Source organism: Cynocephalus volans, chromosome 6 (genome assembly GCF_027409185.1).
Source record: "Cynocephalus volans isolate mCynVol1 chromosome 6, mCynVol1.pri, whole genome shotgun sequence".
NCBI lineage: Eukaryota > Metazoa > Chordata > Mammalia > Dermoptera > Cynocephalidae > Cynocephalus > Cynocephalus volans.
This window is the reverse complement of record NC_084465.1, coordinates 9,204,133-9,228,519: the sequence shown is the minus strand read 5'-3', so window position 1 is coordinate 9,228,519 and position 24,387 is coordinate 9,204,133. Positions and strand designations below refer to the sequence as shown.

Sequence of the window (24,387 nt, the reverse complement as noted above, 5' to 3'; positions counted from 1 at the left end):
CTCCACTTACTCATTCAAAATGATCAAAATCCGTCACTTGTGCTCGGCCCTGGGTCGCCTCCCGCTCCCAGCTTTGCTTCCCAAGCCCTGTGCTTGGACCAGCCAGTGAGCACGTGGACAAGGACACCTGCAGGGGACGGCTGCTTCCCCTGAGGTCCCACCGAATGCACTTTCAATACCTCTTTAAGTCATTATGACAGGAACCCCCTTATCTGAGGTTTCACTGTCCGCAGTTTGTAACTGAGGTCAACTGTGGTACGAAAATATCAAATAGAAAATTCCAGAAATAAACAATTCATAAGTTTTAAATTGTGCACCATTCTTAGTAGTGGGATGACATCTCGCGCCATCCTGTCCCCTCCACCCAACGTGAATCCTCCTTTTGTCCAGCATCTCCACGCTGTAGACGCTGCCTGCCCTGCAGTCACTTAGCAGCTATCTGGGTTATTAGATTGACTGTCGTGGTGTCACAGCGCTTGTGTGCAAGTCACCCTTATGATGGCCCCAAAGCACAAGAGGAGTGATGCTGGTGATTTAGACATGCCAAACAGAAACTGTAAAGTGCTTCCTTTAAGTGAAAAGGTAAAAGCTCTCTACTTAATAAGGAAAGAAAAAAAAATCACATGCTGATGCTGCTAAGATAGACAGTAAGAGAAAATCTATCCATGAAACTGTGAAGAAGGAAAAATAAATTTGGAAATAGTACATACGGGGTACGGTACTATCCGTGGTTTTGGGCACCCACTGGAGGTCTTGGAAGTACCCCCGCAGATAAGGGTCTAATCCCTTTGCTCCACCTGATAGTATCTTCAGAAAACAGGGTGAGATACATATGTTACTTGCTCTTTGAAGTTGTGCACAGTGATGGGCTTGAGGGTGAGATTTGTCCTTGGGTCTTTATATTAGTACATTTCTGTTGCTTATAACAAAATACCTTAGAACTGGGTAATATGAAAGGAAACAAAATTTATTGCTTATAGTTTCAAAGCCTGGGGAAGTCCAATGTGTAGGGAACACATTTGGTGAAGACCTTGGTGGTGGCAACAGTGACCCAGCGGTCTCACATGGCAGAAAATGGCAGAACGGAGACAAAGTAACCTCTCATGCTCTTCTTTTAAAGCCCTCAGAACCATGCCCCTGACCACCATTTTTAATCCATTCACTAGGGCACGGTCCTATAATCTAATCACCACTTCAAGATTGCACCTTTCAATTACCTTAAGATTTCCCACTCTCAACAGTTACAGTGGGAATTAAGCTTCTAATATATGAACTTTGAGGACACAATTCAATCCACAGCAGGTCTCCTGGAGCCCTCCTGGCGCACAGCCCTCTCCCTAAGGCCCACTGTTGACAGTGGAAGGCCCTGGCACTTCCTCGGGGCCTGGGGCAGGAGCTATGGGCAGGTGTCCTCTCATAAAATGAGGGTATTTCAAAAAGCTCATGAAAAATAGAACAAAATTAATGAATCTTTCCATTAACTTTTTGAAGATCCCTTGTGCACTCAAGCCAACAGCAGCAGGAGAGCTGGTCACTTGGAGCGCCGTGGATTTGTGGAATTTGAAGTCAAAGAAGCCAGGTAAAGGTCCTATCATCTCCAGGAGAGTCACCTGCATGCCAGTGCTACAGACTCTGAGAGGTTCTTCACAAGGAATCCCACTGAAGCATTTTTATTTTTATTTCTTAGCTCCAGTATTACCCAAGCCAAATAACTCACAGAATTTGATTTTAATGAAGCACTTACTAATCTCCTTCAGAAGTGTTTTGCCAACACATTTTGGGAGCTGCTGGTGTCATGGAAAGAACACTGGTTCTCAGTTCTGGTTCTGGCTTCCCAATTTACTGACACTGTGCTATGGAGGAAATTATTTAATCTCCTGACCCCCATTTCCTTCTCTACGTGCTACATTCCAGTGGTAAAATGTGATGGTATTTGGGAGCTTTTGAAAACAGATGCTCAGCTCCAGCCTTGCTGGCTGAATCAGTCACTCACAGACCCACACCCTCCATTTGGAAGTACCTTGTGTCTGCACAAGCTAGGCCAGTGGCCCATCCTGGCCCAATACCCAGGCGGGAGACAGAGATAAGCAGTTGCAACATAAGGAAACAGGCCTTCACACTTAGCATTTCAGGGCTCTGCAGACCTTCAAATTGGTGTCCAATGTTCTGTGCACCAGTTTCCTCTTTCAGACACTGACAATCACATCATTAACTTAGCACATGCTAGGTTAAAGGAAAACCATTTAGAAGAGGGACTGTGCATTCTTTAACCAGACCTCCAAGCCTGGGACTCAGCTGCTCCACACGTGACCTTGAGCAACACCCTCCCTGGTCCCGTGCTTACCACACGCCAGGAACAGTGCTAAGCCCCTACACATTTTATCTCATTTAATCCTTATAAATGTCTTACAGATGGGAAAATAAACTCAGATAGGGGTTAAGTAACTTGCTCAAAGCCACACAGCTAAACAGTAGAACCAACCTGGATTAAGGCTTTAACAATATATACTGAGTCCCTAATACCTAGTAGGCACCCAATTGAGGGCAGCTATTATTAGTCTAAGATTTGGCATTGTTTTCTATGCTCAGATCTCTCTAGATTTATATATGCAGTACCTCCTATATACTAAGTAGATAGTGACACCTAAACATTCCTCAGATTTGTACAAAACGTGACAGGACAACTGATGTCACTGTTTCTCAATGAATTAAAATTGTGGGGAAAGAAGAATAGGCAATAGGAGATTGCTCTAGAAAGAGACTTGAGAGACATAAGTAAAAGTGCAGACATTGCTGATGATCTGAAGGACCAATTGTAAAAATACATTTCTGAGAAAACTGGGGAAATTTGACTATGTACTGGGTATGAAATGACTTATTTTGGTAGCTGAGATAAGGCTCTGTTTCTGTAGGAAAACGCATTCTCAGGTATGTAGGGGTGAAAGACGTCCTGGGTATGCCATTAAAGGAAAAAAAGAGGATCGGGCAGATATAAATGCAGAATTTTGATAGTTCCAGGTGGATGGTGAGTAAAGGGTGTTGTTTATACTCCTTCCATTTTTGTGTGTGCTTGATAAGTTTTATAATAACAAAAACCTTAATTCAGGAACCTGGGCATCCAATCACCCTTAGTTCCACTTACCCACCCCAACATCTGATCAGCCCGGGAGTCCTGGAGATACGAGTACTGTTAAGAGTCCTGGTACTCTTACCCGATAGAGCCCATTTTCTACCCAAAATGCAGCCCATCCACCAGTCCCTTGCTACTAGACTCTCCTCCTCCTCTTCTCAGCTCTCTGAGGGGCTGACCTAGGCTCTCCACCTGGGACGGTGTCCCCCGGGCTCCCATGCCCCCATGAGGCACTGATCGCACTGGACCAGAACTGATTGACTTGTCTCTTCTGTGAGCTCCCCGACCAGTCTGGGGTCAATTCCCTCACAGAGGTCTTGCCTTTTGCAGTCAATATGAAGTTTACTCAGTTAAGACACTTGGGCAACCTGGCTTTCAAATTATATTTCAGAAGCGGATACTTTTTTGACTTCTGCCTCAGGGCATTTGCACATGCTGGCCCAATGCCTGGAACATTTATTCCTGGTTTCTCAATCTTCAACGTGCACATGAATCGCCTGAGATCCTACATGCGGAGTGATTCCCTAGGGCCAGGGCCCAGCCTGAGAGGCTGCATTTCTGACAAACATCCAGGTAACACCAACACGGCAGGACCCAGGACTTGCTCTTATTCTTTGCCTGGCTCAAGCGAACTTGTCCTTAGGGTCCCATCTCAAATGTCACTTCAGAAAGGCTTCCCTGACACCTCAACTGAAATGAGGCCACCCTGCTGTTCTCTCCTGGAGACTGGCTGTCCTCCTCATGGTCCTTTATCCTCATGGGCAGCATTCCCCTGACTGGACTAGAAGCCCCAGGAGAAGAACCATTTGTTCTCCTGGCACAGCGTTGAATGAACGTGACTTTTGCTTCAAAAAAAGCCCTTAAGTGAGGCCCCCCCACCCACGTCTACTCCTATGAGCCCGAGGGAAGGGCCCCAGCCCAGGATGGGGGCGACTTGTTCTCCTGATGGAGGGCATCATGGGGGTGCAGTAAACTCCCCGTCACACTGAAGATTCTGGGGACCTACACACCACAGCCCACCTGCAGTTCTCAGTCTGCCTCGGCCAGATCCAACTCTAAAGTCGTCTGCCCCTTCCCGTGAGACCTGTTCCCTGCACCCCACCCAAACCCTATGACAAACAGCTGTCACTGCTGAGGGAACTGCCAAGGCAGGAAATTTCCAGCCTCATCACTTTTGTTTCAGTGGAAATTAGGAACAGGTGAGTGATGGGGAGGCGGCAATGGCTCAGCTCCGTGAATGATCCTGGAACAGAGCTCACATCTCACACAATCTCCCGAGAACTCTACGGCCCAGGGCAACCTGTAAGGAAGGGCTGGGCTGGCGCTGCCCCACCCTCCTTGTCCTCTCCCCTCCTCCCAGCCCCCCGCAGAGTGCTCAGGGTGGCCTCCGTGTCCTTCCCCATCACAACACTCTGCCAGTGCTCACCTGAACACACAACCAGGAACTGAGACCTCCGAGGCGCCTCAGCCCAGGTCAGACTGATGATAAGCCTTCCCTGGGATCTGCAGGGGTCGGTGAGGCAGCCCACCCACCAAGCCCAGGCCAGGCCTCCCCGGCCCTTCAACTCAAGCCCACTTGGGCTCCTGCTCCACCTCAAGGTTCCCAGAACAGAGCGGGTGTTTTCTAACATATTTATGGAGGCTAATTTTTAATAATTTTTATTCCATTATGACAGCCTAGCCTATCTTTTCTACCACCCCAAAGTACCCATGCTCTGTCCGAGGTCATTTCTAGTTGAGCAGTGGGGACTCTGAAGAGGCGGGGCTGCCATGGGTGGGTGGCCTCTCTCTGGAGCTGAGCCTGGCTTGGGGGACCTGGGCGGGTGTCCTCCTCGGCAGGGAGCTGGCAACAGTTTTCACTTTGTGCCATAACAGTAAGAAGCCAAAAACTAAAACAGTCAAATCTTTAACAATTCCTCAATGATAAAATAAAAGACAAAATCAATGTGATCTGGCAAAGGATTTCTTAAACTTTAAATTAAAAAAGAAAATATTCTTGCACAGAAGAGTCTCAACTTATCTGCTCTGAGGAAGTGTGAAAGAAAGTAGAAGGTAAAAAAAAAAAAAATCAAACCCCAAAAAATGGTAAAAATAGATGTATCCTCCATAAAAATCTGGACCAAACTACTGAGTCATTCATGACTATTCCATATTCAGAGCATGAGGTGAAATACCAAAGTATAAAAAATTGGGGGGAAAAAAATAAGAATCAAGGTACTGCCACTGTGCATGTGGCCCGGCAGCACCACGGGCTGGCACCCCTGGCTGCAGCCATCAGAAGCCACAGTGTGTCTGGTCCCTTGACCCTCTGCAGACCTCAAGGGTTTCAAAGCTCTTCCTTGGTCCTGCTCAGTTTTGTGGCATGTTCTTCTACAAACTTGCTCAAGTGCTCCAGATCTCTGTCTCCACCCTCAAATTTAATTGGGTTCTTTTTGTCCCCACTGGGGGCAAAGTAGATGGTGGGGAAGCCCTCCACCTTGTAGCGGTCACTGGTGATGTCGTTGGCAGTGGCATCCATCTTGGCGATAACCAGGCTCTTCTGGCCCTTGTACTTCTTGGCCAGGCTGGTGTACACGGGCTCCAGCTGCTTGCAGTGTCCACACCATGGTGCGTAGAACTCGATGAGGACGTCCTTCATGGGGTCCATCACGATGGAGTCGAAGGTCTTCCCCACCACGACCTTGACCGGCCCCTTGTTGTTCTTGGGCACTGGCTGGGATTTGATGACTGGCTTCAGTTTTCCTGCCAAGGAAAGCAAGGCGGGGGAAGGGTGTCAGCACTGAAAAGGCCTTGGACCCTGGTAGACTGTGCAGCAAGGCCAGGAAAGGCCTCATCTCCAAAAGCCCCACCCCAACAATGGGCACGTTATCTCTCTGGTTAACTGGTATCTTCTCTCCCAGTCCCTGCAAAGCCCAGAGAGGGCACAGGTCAATCCCAACCTAGGAGTAAAGGGCCATCTTGGTCCTGTCCAGTGAGGCTGTCATAAGAGAGATGCTGCCCAGTGCAATGGAGTTTTTGAGAGCCAGCACCTAGGACCGTAAAGCCACAGTGGGAGAAGTTCTGAGAAGACACTGTGGTCTGCACATAATTTGGCCAGAGCTGGGGAACTGGGGCCATGTGCTCAACCAAGATCAATAAAGATACTCTGCTTAAAGCCTCACAGTAGGTTTCCATATACACAAAACTTAATTTCTAAGTCCAAAAGCCTATTCTAAAGGTTTTAAAAATAAGTCTCCTTTAAATTTCCAAGACACACCTCCTCTTTTTCTAGAAGAAAAAGAAAACAAAGCACATGAATTGGGATTCTCCATCTGTCTCCCTATCCCTCAGGGTCCAGGAGCGAAAACCAAGGGTCAGGCCCATGAGAACCAGTGACTGAGGATGCAGAGGCCCAAGCCAGGCTCAGAAGCCACGGCAACAGCACTGATCGCACCCAAACTTTGCCCATCTGTCTGGGCTGCATCTTCCAATGTCCCCTCTGCGTGGCCATGCTGTAAGCCTGAACTGTAGCTGGTGGAGGCTAAGTGACATTAAATGAGCCCTAAGATGAACCCCCAAATCTTGCTTTTGCTTTCAAAGTAAACAATGGAAGAATTGCCAAAAGGAAATAAAAAAATTTCCAAATGTTCCAAAACTTCCAAGCTGACTGGTGCCTTGGTGTTTGGGGCCACTTGACCCTTCCTGGGACAAGGAAGTCAGAGTCACGCATGCCCAGTGGTTGGGAGGGGCCGCCCCTCCATGGGGCCAGATGCCTCTGCAGCCTGCCCAGGTTCTGTGCTGATGAAGCACAAGAGCCACCCAAGGGAGATCATGGCCCCGGCTCACCTTTTTTGAAAGCTGTGACAAACTCCCGGAGGGTGTCGGAATCAAACTCCTCCGGCTCCATGGCGAACTTCCTCCCGCTCTCGTCCAGGATGGCTGCATTGACGTCCTCCCCGCTCTCGCTGAGGCCCAGGTCCTTCACCTCCGTGGCATAGTCCTCCTCATCAGCAATGGCAAAGGTGTACTCGGGGAAGTCCTTGGCCACCTCCAGGACTTTGTTCCGCCAAAACTGAGTAGCTGAAATGGACCGAGGGCTGTGAGCTGAGCAGGTAAACGGACCGACAGTCCCAGCTCAGACTCCGAGGTAGTTAAGATTTTGTCGCTAATATTCGCAGACAAGGCACAAGCCCTGGATTCACTTCATTTTTTTTTTTTTTTTAATTTTTGATGGCTGGCCAGTGCGGGGAACCGAACCCTTGACCTTGGTGTTGTAAGGCCGTGCTCTAACCGACTGAGCCCACCGGCCAGTCCTGGATTCACTCCAATCAGAGAGACAAGCACTTCTGAAAAAGCCACGCTTTGTGAGCAGCTGGGCTATGGCCGCAAACCCAGCAAGCCCCACAGGCCTGTGCCCAGGTGCCACAGCACTGCCTGCCTGGAGCCCGAGGCAGGCCTGACCTGGCCCTGCAGCCTCTCAACCTCTCCAGCTCAGCATCCTCATCTCTAACATGGCGCTGGACTCAACTCTAAGCTCCTCCCTTGCTAAAAAGGGAAGGAAAATGGATAATTATACAGCACAGAATGAAAAATGACCCCGAAGCCATAAATTAAAAAAGAAAAGTCCACACCGGGGCCACCCCAGGACAGGATTTCTAAGTGAGCGAGCCTGAGCCCGGCCCCAGACCCCAGTGGGCCCTCACGCACCTGCTCTGTAGTCGAAGCTGAAGTCCACGCTGTAGTAGACAACCACCAGGGGGCGCCTGCTGTAGCGCTTGGCCTCGTTGAAGGTCTTGCGGTGGCCCACCAGGGGCAAGGCGTGCTTCACCACGTAGTCCTGGATGGCCGACCCCTCCGCCAAACCCTGTTCCAGACAGGGCACGGGTGAGAGCCAGCCCCCCAAAACGGGCTCCGTCTGACACCCACATCTCCCACTGCCGCTGTTAACCAGCACAAATGTTTGCTCTGAGGGGTTTCAGCGTGGGGGCTGGGAAGCGCAGCTGTCTGAAGGGATGGGTCTCGGAGGCGACAGCTCTGGGCCTGCCCCCATTCAAGCACACCCCAATAACTCCCTGCTGCCTTTGGGGCTTCCATTCCTCCCATGAACACTAAGGAGGCTTCTCAGGCGAAGGCAGACACCTGGAGGGTCTGGGCCCACCAAACCCAGTAAGAGCCACTCAAGGAAAGCCAGCAGCTGTTTACATGGACTGAACTGTGCAAAACTTTCCATCCCAGCCGGTCTGATCTTCACAGGAGGTACGTCCTTCTTACAGACAAGGGCAAGGCAGAAAGATACAAGGCAGTCTCTCCTAGGCATGGCCGCCTTCCCAGGTTCTGGGCTGTTCCCTCAGTGGAGGCCCCAGGAACTCCGGGTGAGGAGGCTGGGCTCACCCCGCCTTGTCCTGTCACCCCCCCCCCCCGCCCCTTCAGGTCCCACCAGAGCCCAGCAAGGGTCCCGGCGCTGTGGGCCAGCACAGCCTGGGCAGGACACTTGCACGTCCACCTCAGCTCTGCTTCTAACTGGCCATGGGCCCTGGGTGCGAGAGCTCACTTCTCTGCATCCCAGGCTCTGTGCGATGAAAGCTGTGGATTCGACACCCCACATTCCCTCCCAATCTGAGATCTATTCATTGAAGGCCAGGCCCCACTGAGCTGGACCCAGGCTCACCATGGGCCAGGAGCTCCCTGGACCCTTCCAGAACTGTGTGTGTGCCACCCTTTAGGAAGCTGAAGCAAGGGGGGTGCGGTGGGGGCAGTGGGATGGAGGGCAAATCCACATGCCAAGCTCAGCAGCTCACCCGGTAAACAGAAGGCCCTAGGCATCCGAGCCGCCTCCCAGCACTGATGCCCGGCTCAGCCTGAGCTGCACGTCTGGGCCCCAGCCATGATAGACACCCAGGCCAAGCCCTCAGTGGAATATGCACCCGAGGGACACCAGTGCTTGCCTGCCAGGAGCAGGAGCAACTGTTACAGCAAAAGTGGGTGGAGCTTTGCCAGGGGCCTCAGGTGTGTGCGAGCCCCCCCATGCCCATCCCTGCTGCCTGACGGTTCTACCTCCACTCTGTGCATTCAAAGATCCTGTAGGGTGGGGAGAGAGCATTGCAAAAGGCACTCCAGATCCTACAGAAGAATGGAGCAAAGCCTCCATGCTTCAGACCCAAAAGGTGCTCAGCTGGGGTCCTCCTGCTGCTGCAGGGAGCCCTCCCTCACCTCCATGTCCATCACGTTGCTCCTGGGCTCATACTTGGACTGGAATTTCTCAGGCTGCATTACAACCAGCTTCCCTGGGGAGACTTTCAGGAACTTGGCTATTTCAGTGCTGAAAGTGTGGTGGAATTTGTAATCCTCTCTCAGGCTGTTAGCTGAAAAGTTAACAGAAGGAAAACACAATTTATTAAACTGCTTAAGTGACTGAGGTTTAATTTGTTACCCATCTCAGCCAAAGCAAATATCCTGAAAATAGTGTAATTACCACCATCAATTCTGTGTGGACAACACCTCGAGCTTGAACACTTGAAGGGAGTTTGTTTTTAAAAACTTAATACAGGTATAATATCTAAATCCCTTGTCTTGGAATTTGTCAAAAATAAACTGAATGTTCACAGAAAAACCCTGAACTAATCTGTCAGGAGCTGCCAATGACTGCCATGCATGGCGAGCAGCACACGGATGCTCAGGCGGACGGATGGTGCGGTGAGGGCATGCGTGTGCCACACACCCCTGCACGCCTTCCTCTTCAACGCCTTTTGTGGGGGTCTCAATCTCTCCTGGAGTTGGTGAGCTGCCTGTCTGTGGGCTGGAGCTCTGCATGCAGTTCTTTTGCGATATATACTTTTACTTAAATCTTGTGAAAACTCCAAAATAAAGCCACTGTCTGAGGATACACCAGAACAGGGCTTGGCTAACTTTCTGGAAATGACCAGATAGTAAATATTTTTGGCTTTGAAGACCATATGGTCTGTCCCACCTACTTAATTCTGCTGTGGCAGTGTAAAAGCAGCCAGATAATGTGTAAATCAATGAGCATGGCTGTGTTCCAGTAACACTTTGCTTACATAAACAGGTGGTGGGCCAGATTTGGCAGATGGCCCATAGTATGACAACCTCTGCCCTAGATCCTGTAGGTGAACTCACCTCCAGTCACCCGGCCCCCTCACTGAGGCATCCAAACCCATCCTGAGATGATTCTGTGATTTAGTCACTTAAGTACTGGGGTGTCACCCCTCCCTTGAAGGACTCCCGGTCTAGAGGTTTGGGCCTCCAGCTGGTTTACAGGAAACACAGGGCTGAGACAGCACACCACATGTTTCTGGGAAGGAGGGGGGCAGCTTGGAAAAGCTGATGGCTTTTGGGATCACACAGATTCAATTCACAATTTTGTGTCCTACTGACTGTGTGACTTTAGGCATGTTAATTATTAACCTCCCTGAGCCTTAGATTCCTCCTCTGTACAGTGGAGACATTAAAATCTACCTCCCAGAACCATTGTGAGGATTAAATAAAGCAATCCACCTATGTCGAAGGCCCTTGATCGTTCATCGCCCACCATTCTGAGCCTCCAGTGCCCCAGGTACTTGTCATCAGTTGGCTTTGGGCAGAGACGGATCTGTGTCAAGACCTCACTTCTTGACCCCATAACCACAGAGACCCTTTCCTCTTGCTGCCATCCCTTCTGCTCCTGCCCCGTCAGCCTCTCCATAAAATATCTTGTCTCCCTGGGGCCATTTCTGTCGCCCTCCATGCTTCCACAGTGGGAGGGTAGGCACAGCAGGCCCAGTGGCTCTTGTCCCCGCCTGCAGGCCTTGTCCTGCCTGAGCTAAGCTAGAGCTTCTGACCATGTAAAGTGTGGTGCCCAGGCCCACCCCAGACCAACTGCACCAGAACCCTTATTTTAACAAGATCCCTGGAAATTTGCATGCACATAAATTTGTGCACTTTGCAGCCAGACTTAGGTCTGGAGACTCCACTGCTGCCCACAGCCCTGGGCAGGTTGGGGTTTGTGGAGGATATCGACTAAGAAGTTATTAATGAGACAGAAATAAAATACATGTATTTCACAGGACAAAGCCTGTAGTTTAGGGGGCCAAAGCCCAGCCCTTTAGGAAAACACATAGAAATGCTAAGATTGAAAAAGACCAGAAAACTTTCACAGGACTAAACCCTTTGATGTAGATAAGAGAACTGAAGCACAGCGAGAAGTGATTGCTCGGGGGGGCAGTTGCCCTCAGTGGGTGGGCAGATGCCCTCGTGCAGATAAACCTAAATGAAGGGAAAGTATGTGAACCAAAATCTTCAAGGACATTCTGCTAGTTAGTGCTTGGGGGACGTTCTACATCTCACTGTAAGCTGTTTCTTTGAGTTTCTCGAGGAGTTATAGCACTTTGGTGATTATCTCATTGTTTCCTTTTGTACATCACACAGCTTAGTTTTACGACTCCTTTTGATCGTAATTGTTTGATCTATTTTAAGTTACACCTGCTTTGATGAAGACTGTCACATAGCCAGTTTGTCTGTTTTCACTATGATTGATTAACCACCTGTTTTCCTTCTGTAACTTTCTTGTCTTTACAATAAAAACTAAAACAGAAACTGACTCGGGGCTGTGCCTGGGCTCTCCTCTCGAAGTTTTCCTCAGTGCAGTCCCTTCGGGCTTCTCATTGCTCTGAATACATGGGCTCTGAGTCATCTTTTGAATCTCCGTCACTCTACGAGAGGTGACAGGGCTTTCTCTCTGCATGTTTCTTCCTAACCCACTAGTTAGGAGTGGATGGCAAGGCTACCTAATCAATGGATGGAGGAAACACGTACAGAATATAGCCGTACTATAAGTTTTATTACAACATTAAGCTGCATTTGGTTTATGCGCAGCTGTTATTGTATAGCAGAGGGATTAACACCAAGTGGCAAGCAGTACATTTAAAAGATTATAATTAGTACTCTAAAGTAGAAACCAAGCTGTTTGTGGTGTGTGTGTGGGGGGGGCACTCAGAAAACAGATGAAGAGGATCTTGAGTGTCCCTGAAAAACCCATCTTCCATTCCCACCCTAGAGGCCATCCAAGATAGCAAGTCCCCCTGTCCCCAGGCATCAAGGAGCCAGACTTGGGCAGACAATGGGTTTTGGGGTGGGGTGACTGCCACCTCCCCCACTCTCGCAGACACCACTGACAGCTGCTCATAATTTCACTTCCCAGACTATCGAGACCAGCATTCCCTGTGCACTTAGTGTCATTACGCACTGTGCTAAGCTCTTCATCTCTATTATCTCAACAACCTCTCAAAGAAGAAACCACTACCTGGGGCATGAGAACACCGAGCTGACCATGTCACTGCCTGTGGTCATAGTGCTAACAATGGCAGAGCATGGACTCAAGCCAGGTCTGATGCAGAGACCCTCACTTTACGGTCGGAAGGCAACAGTGGATGGACTTGGATGAGTCTGACTGTGCCCCTCTCTCTGGGTCCAGGAGATGGTGCAGCCCGTCTCACCTAATTTAGTGTGTGATCAGTGTGTGATTGTGAGCATCAGCCAGGCGTAATGAAGGCCCAGCATGGAGAGCTTACTCCCACAAACGCTGCCTCAATTCCTCCATCAAGCCATCCCCTAAATCAATGCCCAAGGAGTTTTATACAAGAGCAGCAAATGTCCCAGCACCCTCTGGTGGCCTGGGTCACATGCGTTCTGTTCAGCACAGAGGGTCACTACTTACCGGCATCCTGATACTGCTGGTAGGCTACGTCACTCTCCCCATTAAAGACCCCAATGACGATGACATCATCTCCATCCTTCAGAAACTCCTGGACCTGCTTCAGGGTCCGAACCTCCTTGGAGGGAGGCCCAGACTGCTCGACCATGTAGTTAACGATCCCTGGGAGCAGAGCACATGCCTGAGGAGTGGCTCGGAGCTGCCCACCCCCCACCTGCACCTACGCCAGCCCCTCCAAGGGCAGCTCCTGTCAGGGGGCTCCCTTCCCCACCATGGGATGAGAGAAGTGGCCATACCATACTTTTCTCGTGGGCCGTTGTAGTCAAAAGGCTTTCCCTTGCGGAAAATTTTCAGGGTGGGATAGCTGGAGACATCGAACCTCTTGGCTAGGTCTGTCTCTGCAGTGGCATCGACTTTTGCCAGGGGAATCGGCGGCGAGCGCTTGCTGAGCTCCTTCGCAGCCTTCTCGTACTCGGGGGCGAGTTTCTTGCAGTGTCCACACCTGCCAAGAGGAAGCTAGTTCTGTCAGGGACCTGTTCCAGTGTGGACTCGCCTTCCAGCTACATGAGGTGCAGAAACCCATCCTGTGTCCCCAGGCAATTCTGTGACATCTAGCAAACCTCTGAAGGCCTAGGTGAGGGGCTGGCAGCAGGAGGAAGGCAGTCACACACACAACACACATAGACAGCAGCGTCAGTAACAGGCACAGAGAAGGCGTGGGAGAGACCGAGAGAGACGAGGTACAGGAAGGGAGGATGTTCTTGGTTGGGGAGTTGGGAGCTCGCAAGCATATGAGCTCAGAATGTCTTTCACAGAGGAAGGGACAGCTGAGCTGCGACATGAGGGATTTAGACAGGAGCCCATGAAATGTGGGATGAGGGGAGGGACAGCAGACAGAGGTAACGACATGAACAAAGGCATGGAGAGCTGAAGAGTGTGACAAACCCACATGGACACACACTGACCCGGCAGGAAGAGACACATCAGGGAGCTGGGAATTAAGATGTCACATAGCCCCGTTTATACAATAAGAACGGACAGGCCAGGGCCCTGACTGCCGTAGGGTCCCACTACTGAGTTAAAATGAACATCGTCTTGGGCTGGCCCATGGCTCACTCGGGAGAGTGTGGTGCTGATAACACCAAGGCCGTGGGTTTGGATCCCTATATAGGGATGGCCGATTAGCTCACTTGGGAGAACGTGGTGCTGACAACACCAAGTCAAGGGTTAAGATCCCCTTACCGATCATCTTTAAAAAAAAAAAAAAAAAAGAACATTGTCCCATCCAGGTCCTTAAGACACACATGAAATAAACGTTCACCTGCAACTACTGGTGAGTGAGAGGGCCCATGCTCTGAGGTCTCACTGACCAGAGGGACCCGCACCACGCGCACTGAGCGTGCAGCGACCTAACCGCTCTCCCTAGCTCCTGAGCCGTCACACACACAGACGCCATGAAGCAGCCAGGCAGCCAGATGGCAGGGTCCTGCTGTTCCTCCTCCTGCTCACCAGGCTGGGCCCCTATCATAGCACCACCAGTGCAGTTCTCTCCAGCACTGCAGGGAGAGGGAGGGCGCCCGCCCGCCTGCTCCCCACACACACCAGGGCGCTTCCCGCCTTCTTCCCCAACTCATTTTCTTCTCCAACCACCCCTGTCTTCTCTTCTCATCCATACACCCAATCATTTCCAGGTGCAGTGGTGTCTGCAGCAGAAGCCAGACAGCCTGGGGTTTGGGGTTGTCCAGGCACTGCCCAGAGCGAGGGCACCTGCCTGTGTCAACCATGGCCTCTGCCTGCCCATTCCAGGCTCACAAGCTCCCTGGCCTCGCTGCCTCCCAGGGGCTCATCTATAGGCAACACCCACCTGAGGCCACTCTTATGGCTTCTATTCTGGTTTACACAGCATATCGTGATAAATACCAAGCCTGCTCAAGAATCAGAACTACCAGCTGACCCATGACAAATTCATAAATGGTACCTCGGGCTGTGTCCTGGGAAGACTGATGGCCCTCATGGAGATACACTCATCTCTCCCTTGGAAACAGTCTCTCCAACTGCTCCCCCGGCTTAGCCATGCAGCTGGCCCAGTCTCTGTCCCCTGCCTGTGAAGCTGGGCACCTCACAGATCAGCCACCCGCACTCTCTCCTACTCTCTTTCTTCCTGGCACCTTCCTTCCCTTGGACACCCCCAGCACCCCCTGAGGGCCTAATTAATATCTTAATATGAAATGACACCCATCTTACCATGGGGCATAAAACTCCACCAGAACGATATCTGCATCATTCACAATTTCATCGAAATTATCTTTGGTCAACACGAGCGTGACTTCCGGTGGAGGCGTCCAGTCGGGCTGGGAGACTTCTTTGACCTTAGCAACAATTTCTGAAAGAAACCAAATAAAACTGAGCACATGGAGACCCCGAGTTGGCAGGTCCTTCGCCTCACTCCAGAAGCAGTGGGGAGAGGGGGAGAGCAGCAGGTCCACAAGGAGAACAGGAAACATTTCACTTCCTGACACGTGACTGAATCTCTGGCCACGGCCACCTCCACAGCTCCGAGGACACAGTTAAGAAGCAGAAGGCCCACTGTTTCCCAAAAACTGTCTGTGGCATTTCCACCACCTCACGCACGACCTGCAGACTTCTCTGGACAGCCTAAGATCTGCCTGATGAACGAGACTTCCTTTATTAACAGACTGTGTGACCAACTGCAGGCACAAAGCAGAAATCTCCCAGTGGTTTTGATCACAGACACCTATTGAGACGATTTTGGGGCATCTCCTTAACATGCACAAAATGTACATGTAGTCACACACATCTAGCACAAGCACATTACACACTGTAAAATGTATGCAAAAACGGAAAAAATGTGAAAGAGCATAACATAAGCTCCCCCTGCTCAAGGTGCACGGCATCACCTGGGAAGTCTTTAAAAAAAAAAAAAAAAATCCCATTTGCAGCCTCCTTCCCCAGAAACGGATTCAGCAACTGGAGTGAGACATAATACACGCTTACATAAGACTCGCCAAGTGCTTGGTTCCTAGGTCCAATGTTGCACACTGTTTCTCTCCTTTTTTCACTGCAGAACCTACCGAGGAGCCAAATCTAAGAACTGCTCCTGCCTGGCAGCAGCGTCAAACTGAGTCACGCACAAGAGGAACCTCCATGGCCAGCTCACAGCGCAGACGGCCTGCCGGGCCCACGCCGGGGTCCTGAGCCAACCACCGTGGGGGCCTGCTCAGCAAAACACACTTGGAGTGGCCTGCGGGGCCTACCAGCATGTGCTGTTCTAAAGGTTCCAAAATGGGCCACATCCCTCACAGTCAAACACTGGGCAGACTTCTAAATATATACACCTATTTACTCTTAAACAATAGAAGTATACTACTTTCAACCCGTTTCTAGATCAACTTCTTTATGTACTGATATGGCTAAGACATATTTGTTAAATAAAAACACGAAGGTGAAGAATAGTGTTTAAGATATGCCAACAATTGTGTGAAAAGGAGAAAAACTATACACACAAAAAACATACTGGCTTTTACGTATACAAATTATCTCTGAAGAATGCAGAAGAAACCGGTTACAACAGCTGCACTGAGAGGGGAGCTGCAACACCAGGGTCAGGGCAGAAAGCCTATTCATTAATCTACCTCTTCCAATCACGAAGCATATAAACATACCACCTAGTCAATGGATAGACCAATACACTGTGAAATTAAGTATCAATGGAAGTGACCATATTTTCTTTGTGTGTCCACAACAGGGTCCACTGCTTAAAGGAGCAGAGGAGACTCTCACACCAACTCAAAGGAACTCTGAGATGACATCCAACTGACCACACATTCCACAGATGAGAACCCAAGGCCCAACACATGCCTATTTTATAGCTATAAAGATCTGAACCCTATTCAATGTTTGTTCTACTATTCCACTTTGGGAACGGGAAACGTAGCATCATCTTTTTTTCCCCCTTCCTTATGGTCATTAAAGAGTTATGCCCTTGAAGATACCACACTTCTATTCGTTCATTCATTTAATAAAATTTATGCAGTGCCTAATTAGTGAGTCAGGCAGAGATCCATCAGGCCAGATTGCAGATGCCATCTGGAGACTCCCTGGACTGTGGCTCTCTGCACCAGCGGTTCTCTGTTTCTGCTCTGGACCAGCAGCAGCAAGCCCTGAGTGCTTGTAAGAAATGCAAATTATTTGGCCTGACTTGAAACTTACTGAATCAGAAACTCTGGGGGTGGGGCCCAGGGATCTGCTGGAGGGAGCCCTCCAGGGGACTCTGCTGAACACTAAACATGAAGAACCACTGCTCTAGGACACCACCACAAACCTTGGCCTCTCATGTCATTTCTTAACACTGCTGCTCCAGATCTTGAGTTTCGTGGTCTGAAATGCACAGATGCCTCTCTCATCCAAGGATGAGTTTAATTTAGATCTTGGTTACCCCAAACATTCCAGCAGAGAGCTGGTGCTCCCAGGGAAGTCAGTTACGAGTCCACTCAACTTGTTTTCCTTTCTCTCTATTATCTACACTCCCACTCCCCTCACTTTCTGTTCCTGGCGAAGGGAGTTCTGGGCCCCAGCTTCCTCTAACAGCTCAAGTAGCACCTCACCTTCCTGGGTCCTGGAGCCCTCGTAGTCGACAGCCTGCCCCTTCTTAAGGATCTTGATGGTGGGATAGCCACTCACATCAAACCTGCTGGCCAGCATGGACGCTGAAGTAGCATCGATCTTAGCAACAGCAATGGGAGGGTCATTATCCTTTAAGACACTGGCAATTTTTTCATATTCTGGAGCAAACTGCTTGCAATGTCCACACCTAAGAATTAGATTTGGGGAAGGAGAAACAGGTTAACTGTACCCACAGAGATTTAAATCCAACATACACAAAAATGGGGGCTTTAGGAAATACGTGCAGTTAAGACACACAACACAATGGAAAAGGTCAAAGGGGCTTTGAAGACAAACAGGTCTAGATTTTGATTCCAGCTCTACCTGAGCAAATACTTTCAACATCTCTAAACCTCAATTTTTGCGCCTATAAATTTCCCAAGGTCTGACCCAGTGACCCCCTTTCAGGGGGTCTATGAGGTCAAAATTCATCATGTAAGACATTGTCTTTTTCACTCTTTCTGCATGTACAGTGGAGTTTTTCAAAGGCCACCTGACTCACAAGGATGTCAGTGTTCTGATGTTAACATGAAATGGGTTGTTATTTTAAAGTGAACTAATATTTTTAATTTCGAATATGGTAAAATACTGATAAACACAGCCCACCTAAAAACCTCTTTGGGGTCCTTAATATTTAAGAGGTCTTAATACCAAAAAGTTTAAGAACTGGTGATCTATGAAACAGGAATAATATAACCTCACAGACCTGTTAAAAGGACTATCGAGATGTTTTACGTAAAGCACCTATACTATGCTTGAACATCAGGCACTGGGCAAATAACGTGAGTCCATCCTGACTCTCATCTCAGAAATGAAATGGGGCAGGCAGGGAAGGGAGCACAGCCGGGGTTATGAGATGCACACACACGAGAGGTGAGGGGCAGGAACACCCTGCACTGTGAGGTGGAAGACGGGAGAAGAGGTGGGTGCCTGACTGCTCTCCCAGGGCCTGTGTGTGCAATAAAAACCGACCTCACAGGCCAATAGCCTGCACGTGCAGGGGAGTGGAAGGGTGGCCCTGAGACAGGACAGGGGTAGCATGTGTAACAAGGCCGTGTCTGTTCCCAGCATGGGTCTCCGTGTCAGCACTGCCTGTTAAGCGCCCGCCCCAGCTGTGGCTAACAGAGCATGCGTTCATAGTTCACCCACAGACCCTGGAACAAGAGCAGCCTGCCTCCTCAGTGCAAACCCACTGAGTGCCCAGTGTTCCTACAGCAAGAGCGTGAGCTCCTGCAGCCAGGCACTCCCCCCGGGGCCTGGATGGCCTCATGAGGGGCCAGGCTCGGGATGCACAGAGGTTGTCCAGCTAGAAGAACGTCAGTCCTTACCACGGAGCGTAGAACTCCAGCAGCACAGTATCTTTGTCGGCCACGAAGTTATCAAAGTTTGCATCATTTAGTACTAAGACACCGTTTTCTTCCTTAACTTCCAAGTCGTCCTCCTCTTCCTCATCTTCCTCCTCCTCCTCGTCCTCCTCAATGGAGTCTTCTCTATTTGAAGAATCTGAGAGGAAAATACCCAGACTGGTTAGGAAACTGGCTACTCTTCTCTTTAAAACTTTCCCAGAATCCAAGAAGTCTTAAAATGTGTCAGGAGCCCTGGGTGGTGCCTGGGGACCACCCTGAGATGGGGTGGTGACACCAGTCCTCCCTCACCCAGCAGTTCTCTAAATTTGCATACTGGATGGCCACCTAAGATTTCAATGAAAAGGAGGTCCTGGCTAAATGATGTTTGAGAACAACAGTTCTGGAATTTCAAGTCCAAACACCCCAGCAGTTGTTGGAGGGCAGGACAGGCCCCTCTGCAGATTTGCAGCCCCCTGCCCTGCTCTGCACTCTGTGCACCATCTCCTCCCTGCCCGCCACCTCTGCAGTCTTCCCAGGCCTCGCCGTCCCCTGCCCCGGCAGCACAGGCTCCCCTAGCCACACTCCACGCTTTGCATTTCAGGAGCACCTCATTTGGTGGTCCCCCCATGTCTGTGCTCAAGGGCAAAGTGATCTTTCACTGATACGCTTCCTCCTCACCCAGTAAGCTCTCCAGAGGTAGGGCCTCAATAAAACCTCCTGTGAACAGATTACCTCCCTGGGCCCCAAACAGTACAAACAGAAAGCAAGTACTTATTCTCGACTTTTCATTCTGCAGGACGAACACTAATTCTTTTTATCCTCAAGGGAAAGTCTGAAGCACGAAGGGGAAGGAGGTAAGGAATTATATTTTACTTATAAAGTCACCTCTGAGTAATTTCCAGGGTAGAAGTTATTTGGGGATGATGAATTTAGGAATTTATGGGGCCGACATGCATCAAAAATATACAATAAAGTACACTTTTGCATGGAAGCTAAGTTTTCTTCCCAGAATGCAAGAAACCACACATCTTATTCTCAAGGTTCAGCTTAATTTTCTCTCCAAGCCATAGATAAGATTAAGCATGGAACCCCTGTTTGGATTAACCAGGTTTTCCAGCTACTGCACATGGGTAAACAGAACTGAGCGCAGCAAGCATGATAATTTCATCGACTCTGCAGCCAGAGTGTTTCAAGGGGCCATCATTTTTCTGGAGACACTTCCTAGGAAATAAGTCAACACTAGTCACAGCGGCTTTCTAAAAGGCTAGTCTGAATATCTGAATACCCCTCACTTGAAAGTCCAGCCCAAGTGACCCTGGGGTTTGGTGCAGGGATGTTCCTCTGCTTCAGCTGGGGGCCAGGTGGGCACCACACTCCCTCCTCCCCTGAGCACAGGCTGGAAGCCAGTGCTAACAAGTAGGGTTTGGGTACCATCCATGTCCCCTCTCACTCACTGCCTGGCTGCTCTACACAATAAGAGAATTCAGCTTACTTGCAGGCAGATGGGAAGACTGGAGGAAGTGGGAAAGCAAACACTGGGGAATTTCATCAAGGCAGAAAACACAGCTGGGAGAGGAAGAGGACCTCAACAATCCGCTCAGTGCATGGGCTACATTTACAGGCCTAAAACACATAGCCACATCAGCAAGTCCCTTCCAGTGGGAATCTCAGAAAAAGAAAACGTGAAGATGTTTTCCTACCTATGCTCAGCCTGAAGTGGACTCTGAACCCTACTAGTGATGGAGCTCTCATAATTCAATGGGTGTCAACAAGTTAAAACAGGACAAAATGTTTCTAAGAGACAACTTATTTCTTGACACTTCAAAAAAATGAATTTCAGTATCTTTTTAAAGGATAAACAATGACAGGATATTCCTGACATAATTAAGGACTCTCGACTGCATTCAGGCATAGCCCTTACCTTTCCGTTCCTCCCCAACCCAGACAACCCCAGCACCGATTCCTCTGCAACTTGAGAAGGTGATGTCTCTGTTTTCCTACCAAACCCACACATCCCTGCAAGCAAAACACCCACATTTTAATGGGGAGACCACTCTTCACTGGGCATCACTTTTAAAGTTGGCTATTCTAGAAAATATATCCAAAGCTTTCTAGTACCTTCTGAAAGGGTGCAACTTTCCTCAGCATGAAGTGAACAAAGCCTCCACGTTCACCTCCACATGACTTAGCCCACATGGTAACGTCACTCCTGAAATGTGGGGCCCTTCATCTAACTGGGTCACTGCACTCCCTGTCCATTCCCACTGGACACACCTGGTGATAACACTGGGTCCCTGCCAGCCTAGATGCAGGATGGGATGTGTACTTTAAGGATGTCCTCACTCTACTTCCTCAGCTGGCCGCTCTCCAAGTCCCACCAGAGCAGTGCCTATAACAGTTAGATGAACTCTATCACTAGGCCAAAACTGAACAGTTATATTAAACACTGAAAGCAGGCAATTTGTTATTAGATAGAGATAATATTCTAGCTGTTAATTGTTACGTGCCAGGCACTGTGCTGAGCTCTTAAACACATCACTTCACCCCTTGAGGGAAGTATATATATTACACGCACTTTACAGATGAAGAAACTGAGGCACAGAGAACTTTAGTCACCTGCCGAGGATCACAGAGCTACTTAGTGGAGGGTCCTGACCACTGAAGTGCTATGCTGTACTGTCACATTGGATTTTCTTCCCAATATGCCCAAAGTTTTAGGTGGAATTTAGATTTCCCATGTTAAGGCTCTGAAAATAATGACATCTCAGAAATGAAGAGGGGCAGTTTCTCAGCATTACACAAAAGTGAATTTCCACTTACTTTTAAATCTAAACAAACCAATCCTAAATGAAAACAGGTAATAAACAGGATCAAAATATTTTCCTTTCCTATTTTAGCTGCAAGGATGTGAAGAGTAGAGGTGACTTTTAATCTGAGACAAGGAAAGCCCTGCAACCTGGGGCTTAAACCATCAAGACTTAGGGTCTATTCAGTAACTATAGAGGGTGGGAGGTGGGGAGAAGGCATTTAGGTGCCCAGACATCACTGTGCTATTTGAATCTAAAATGTAACAGAGAAAAAAGAAAAAGCCTAAAGACTTGGAACATCTCCCGTAGGGGATGCACAGCCCTGAAACAAATCTGCTGGATAAGTGAACTGCAACAGGCTTTGAAAATGAAGAGCCAGGGATTCCCTCAGGGACAGGAATCAAAGTTAAGAGCTACATGCCCTGCCCCAGAGGACATGCCCTGGGAGGACTGCCCATGGCATGATAACCCCAGGGATTCCTTGGCTCACCCCAGAGGCAGCTGCTTCCCAGGAGGGACTCTACTGCATTAGCGACCTGTGACCCAAAAGATAAACTCGCTGACCCTAGCAGCCCTTGAAGACCACCCAAGTCTGCCACTCTCACAGGCCGTTAAAGAACCGCCCCCCACCCCCCGCCAAAAAAACCCAGATTCCTGGACCCAAACCAGGACAAAGCTATCATGACTTTTAGCTACATTTCAAAGAGAACCGCCATCCACACGGTCCTCAGACTTTAATGTGCTTCCCAAGGTTTATTCTGCCTATGAATCAACAGAAAACTAATTTAAAAGGAGATTCAGGGCCCATCCCCGCACTCCGCTTCAGTATATTTTGGGCATCTGTATTTAAATAAGCAGCCAGGTGATTTGGATAAAGGTCCCAAGACACACTTGTAAGCAACACCGCTTAGCTGGTTTCTTTCCACAGGTGTTTTTTGTGTTTTTTTTTTTCCCTCCACCAAGTGCTGGTTTCTACTTCCTTTTCTATTTGGGCAAAGAGTCTTTTGAATCAGTGACCTTCACAGAAGTTACTCAATCCGTTTAAAAAGAGTATAAAGTTCACGCTTTCCCTCCACACTAATATGAGAAAAAGGGATTTATTTATACTGCAGCAAACTCCGTAGGTAAAAAGCCAGTGAATAGGAGAAAGGGCAGAGAGGAAGAAGGTTGAGACCAGCACTGGGATACCCTGTTCTCTAGGAACAGCAATCTTTTCTTAACTAGTACTTCCTAATTTTCAAAGTCCTCTTATGTTTGCAGCTAGGTGGTTTCGAAGAAAAATGCTGGAACGATGCCTGGTAGCTGATCACTGTTCCTACTGGAAGGCACGTTCCTGGGCAGGGACCCCTCACCGGCCTCTGCTCCCGGAACGCAGCGCAGTGACTGGCCCAGTTAGGTGCTGCATAAACGCTCGCGGAAGGAAAGAGATGTCGTTTCTCAAAGACCGAGCCATCCCTTCATCCCTCAAACCAGAACGCCTGGGACAACTGCTTTCAGACCTACAGGCCACATTTTTAACTAGTAAAATGCTGGCCGCCCCAGAGCGCTCCCACTTGGCTCCTCGCACCCTCGCCCTGCTCTGAAGCCGGCTCTGACCACGGTGCCCCTCTCTCCTCGCTAGGCGTGTTCGCCTGGACACTGTGGCCGGGTCTCACGCCCCGCTTTCCCAGGAGCGAGCAGAGGGCAGCCGGCCTGGACCCGAGTTAAACCCGAGCAAGCGAGGGCGAAGAAACCAGCTGCAAAGAAGGCACTTTGCGCCCCTGTCCGCGTCCAAGCCGCGGTGGCAGGGCTTCCAGTGAGGCCCCAGCCCCGCAGCCCCGGCCTCCAGGCCACCCTCCTCTCCCGGGAACCCTGCCACCGCCCCTCAAACTCCAGCAAGTCTGCGTCGGTCGTGGCGCCTGTCGCCTGTTTTGGAGGGATCTGCGCGGACGCCAACTTGTCGCCGGCGCCGCACGGCCCCGCCCCGCCCCGGCCCCGCGGCGCACACTGCGCCTCCGCCATCCAGGCCCGGCCCGGCCCGGCGCCCGCTCACCTTCGTCCGTTCCCCGCGCGCTCGCCGCGGCCAGCAGCTGCGCCAGCGCCAAGAGCAGGACGAGCAGGCAGGCGTTCCGGGGCCTCATGGCGGCAGGCGCGGGCGCGGCGCACTCCCGGGCCTCCGGCTGCGGCCGACCGCCCCTCACCTCCCGAGCGCCACGGGAGGGAAGCGAGGACAGCCGTGCAGTGAGTCCCCCCAGCGACCGGCTGGAGGAGTAGGAAGCCGCGGGCCGGCCAACCCCCGCGCAACTCTCCGTGTGCGCCTGCTCCGCGCCCAACCCCGACCCGCCACCCACGACCCTCCCTGGGTCCTCCGCGCGCCCCTCCGCAGCGCGTTTAAAACTCCGAGCTCTAACGTGAGGTGCCCCCTTCTGATTGGCTGCGCCGCGGCCACCAATCAGCGGCTGCCACTCGGTTTGCTGGGAGCGCACAGGAGGAGAGAGCGAGCGGGGGAGAACAAAGGCGGCGGGGCGGGCCCTGGGGGGCGGGGCCTGGCTGCCCTCAGGGCGCGATTGGCCCGCGGCGCCGTGGGGGGGCGGGGCCTGGGAAATACGGGGCGGAGCGAGGCTCGGCTTCCTGAGGCGGAGCTTGGCCGGAAGAACACGTGTCGTTAGCGGAGCGGCGGCGAGTGGGGCTGTCGCCGGGACCTGCCGGTGCCCCGTGAGGCTGGAGACCAGAGCGGGCGGAGGAGCACGAGCCAGT

General features: G+C 50.4%; 1 protein-coding gene across 1 annotated transcript; it reads right to left on the bottom strand.

Annotated features, from left to right (window-relative positions):
• Positions 1-4,762: 4,762 nt before the first annotated feature.
• PDIA4 (protein disulfide isomerase family A member 4) lies at positions 4,763-24,003 on the bottom strand. The gene is made up of 10 exons (XM_063099339.1): positions 23,684-24,003; positions 18,827-19,001; positions 17,441-17,646; positions 15,060-15,198; positions 13,112-13,317; positions 12,819-12,977; positions 9,320-9,471; positions 7,817-7,973; positions 6,956-7,189; positions 4,763-5,872 (listed from the first exon to the last, which is right to left on the bottom strand). Exons 1-10 carry the CDS (start codon positions 23,769-23,771, stop codon positions 5,457-5,459), a joined length of 1,932 nt encoding a protein of 643 aa, XP_062955409.1. The 5' UTR covers positions 23,772-24,003; the 3' UTR covers positions 4,763-5,456.
• Between the last annotated feature and the right edge of the window lie 384 nt (positions 24,004-24,387).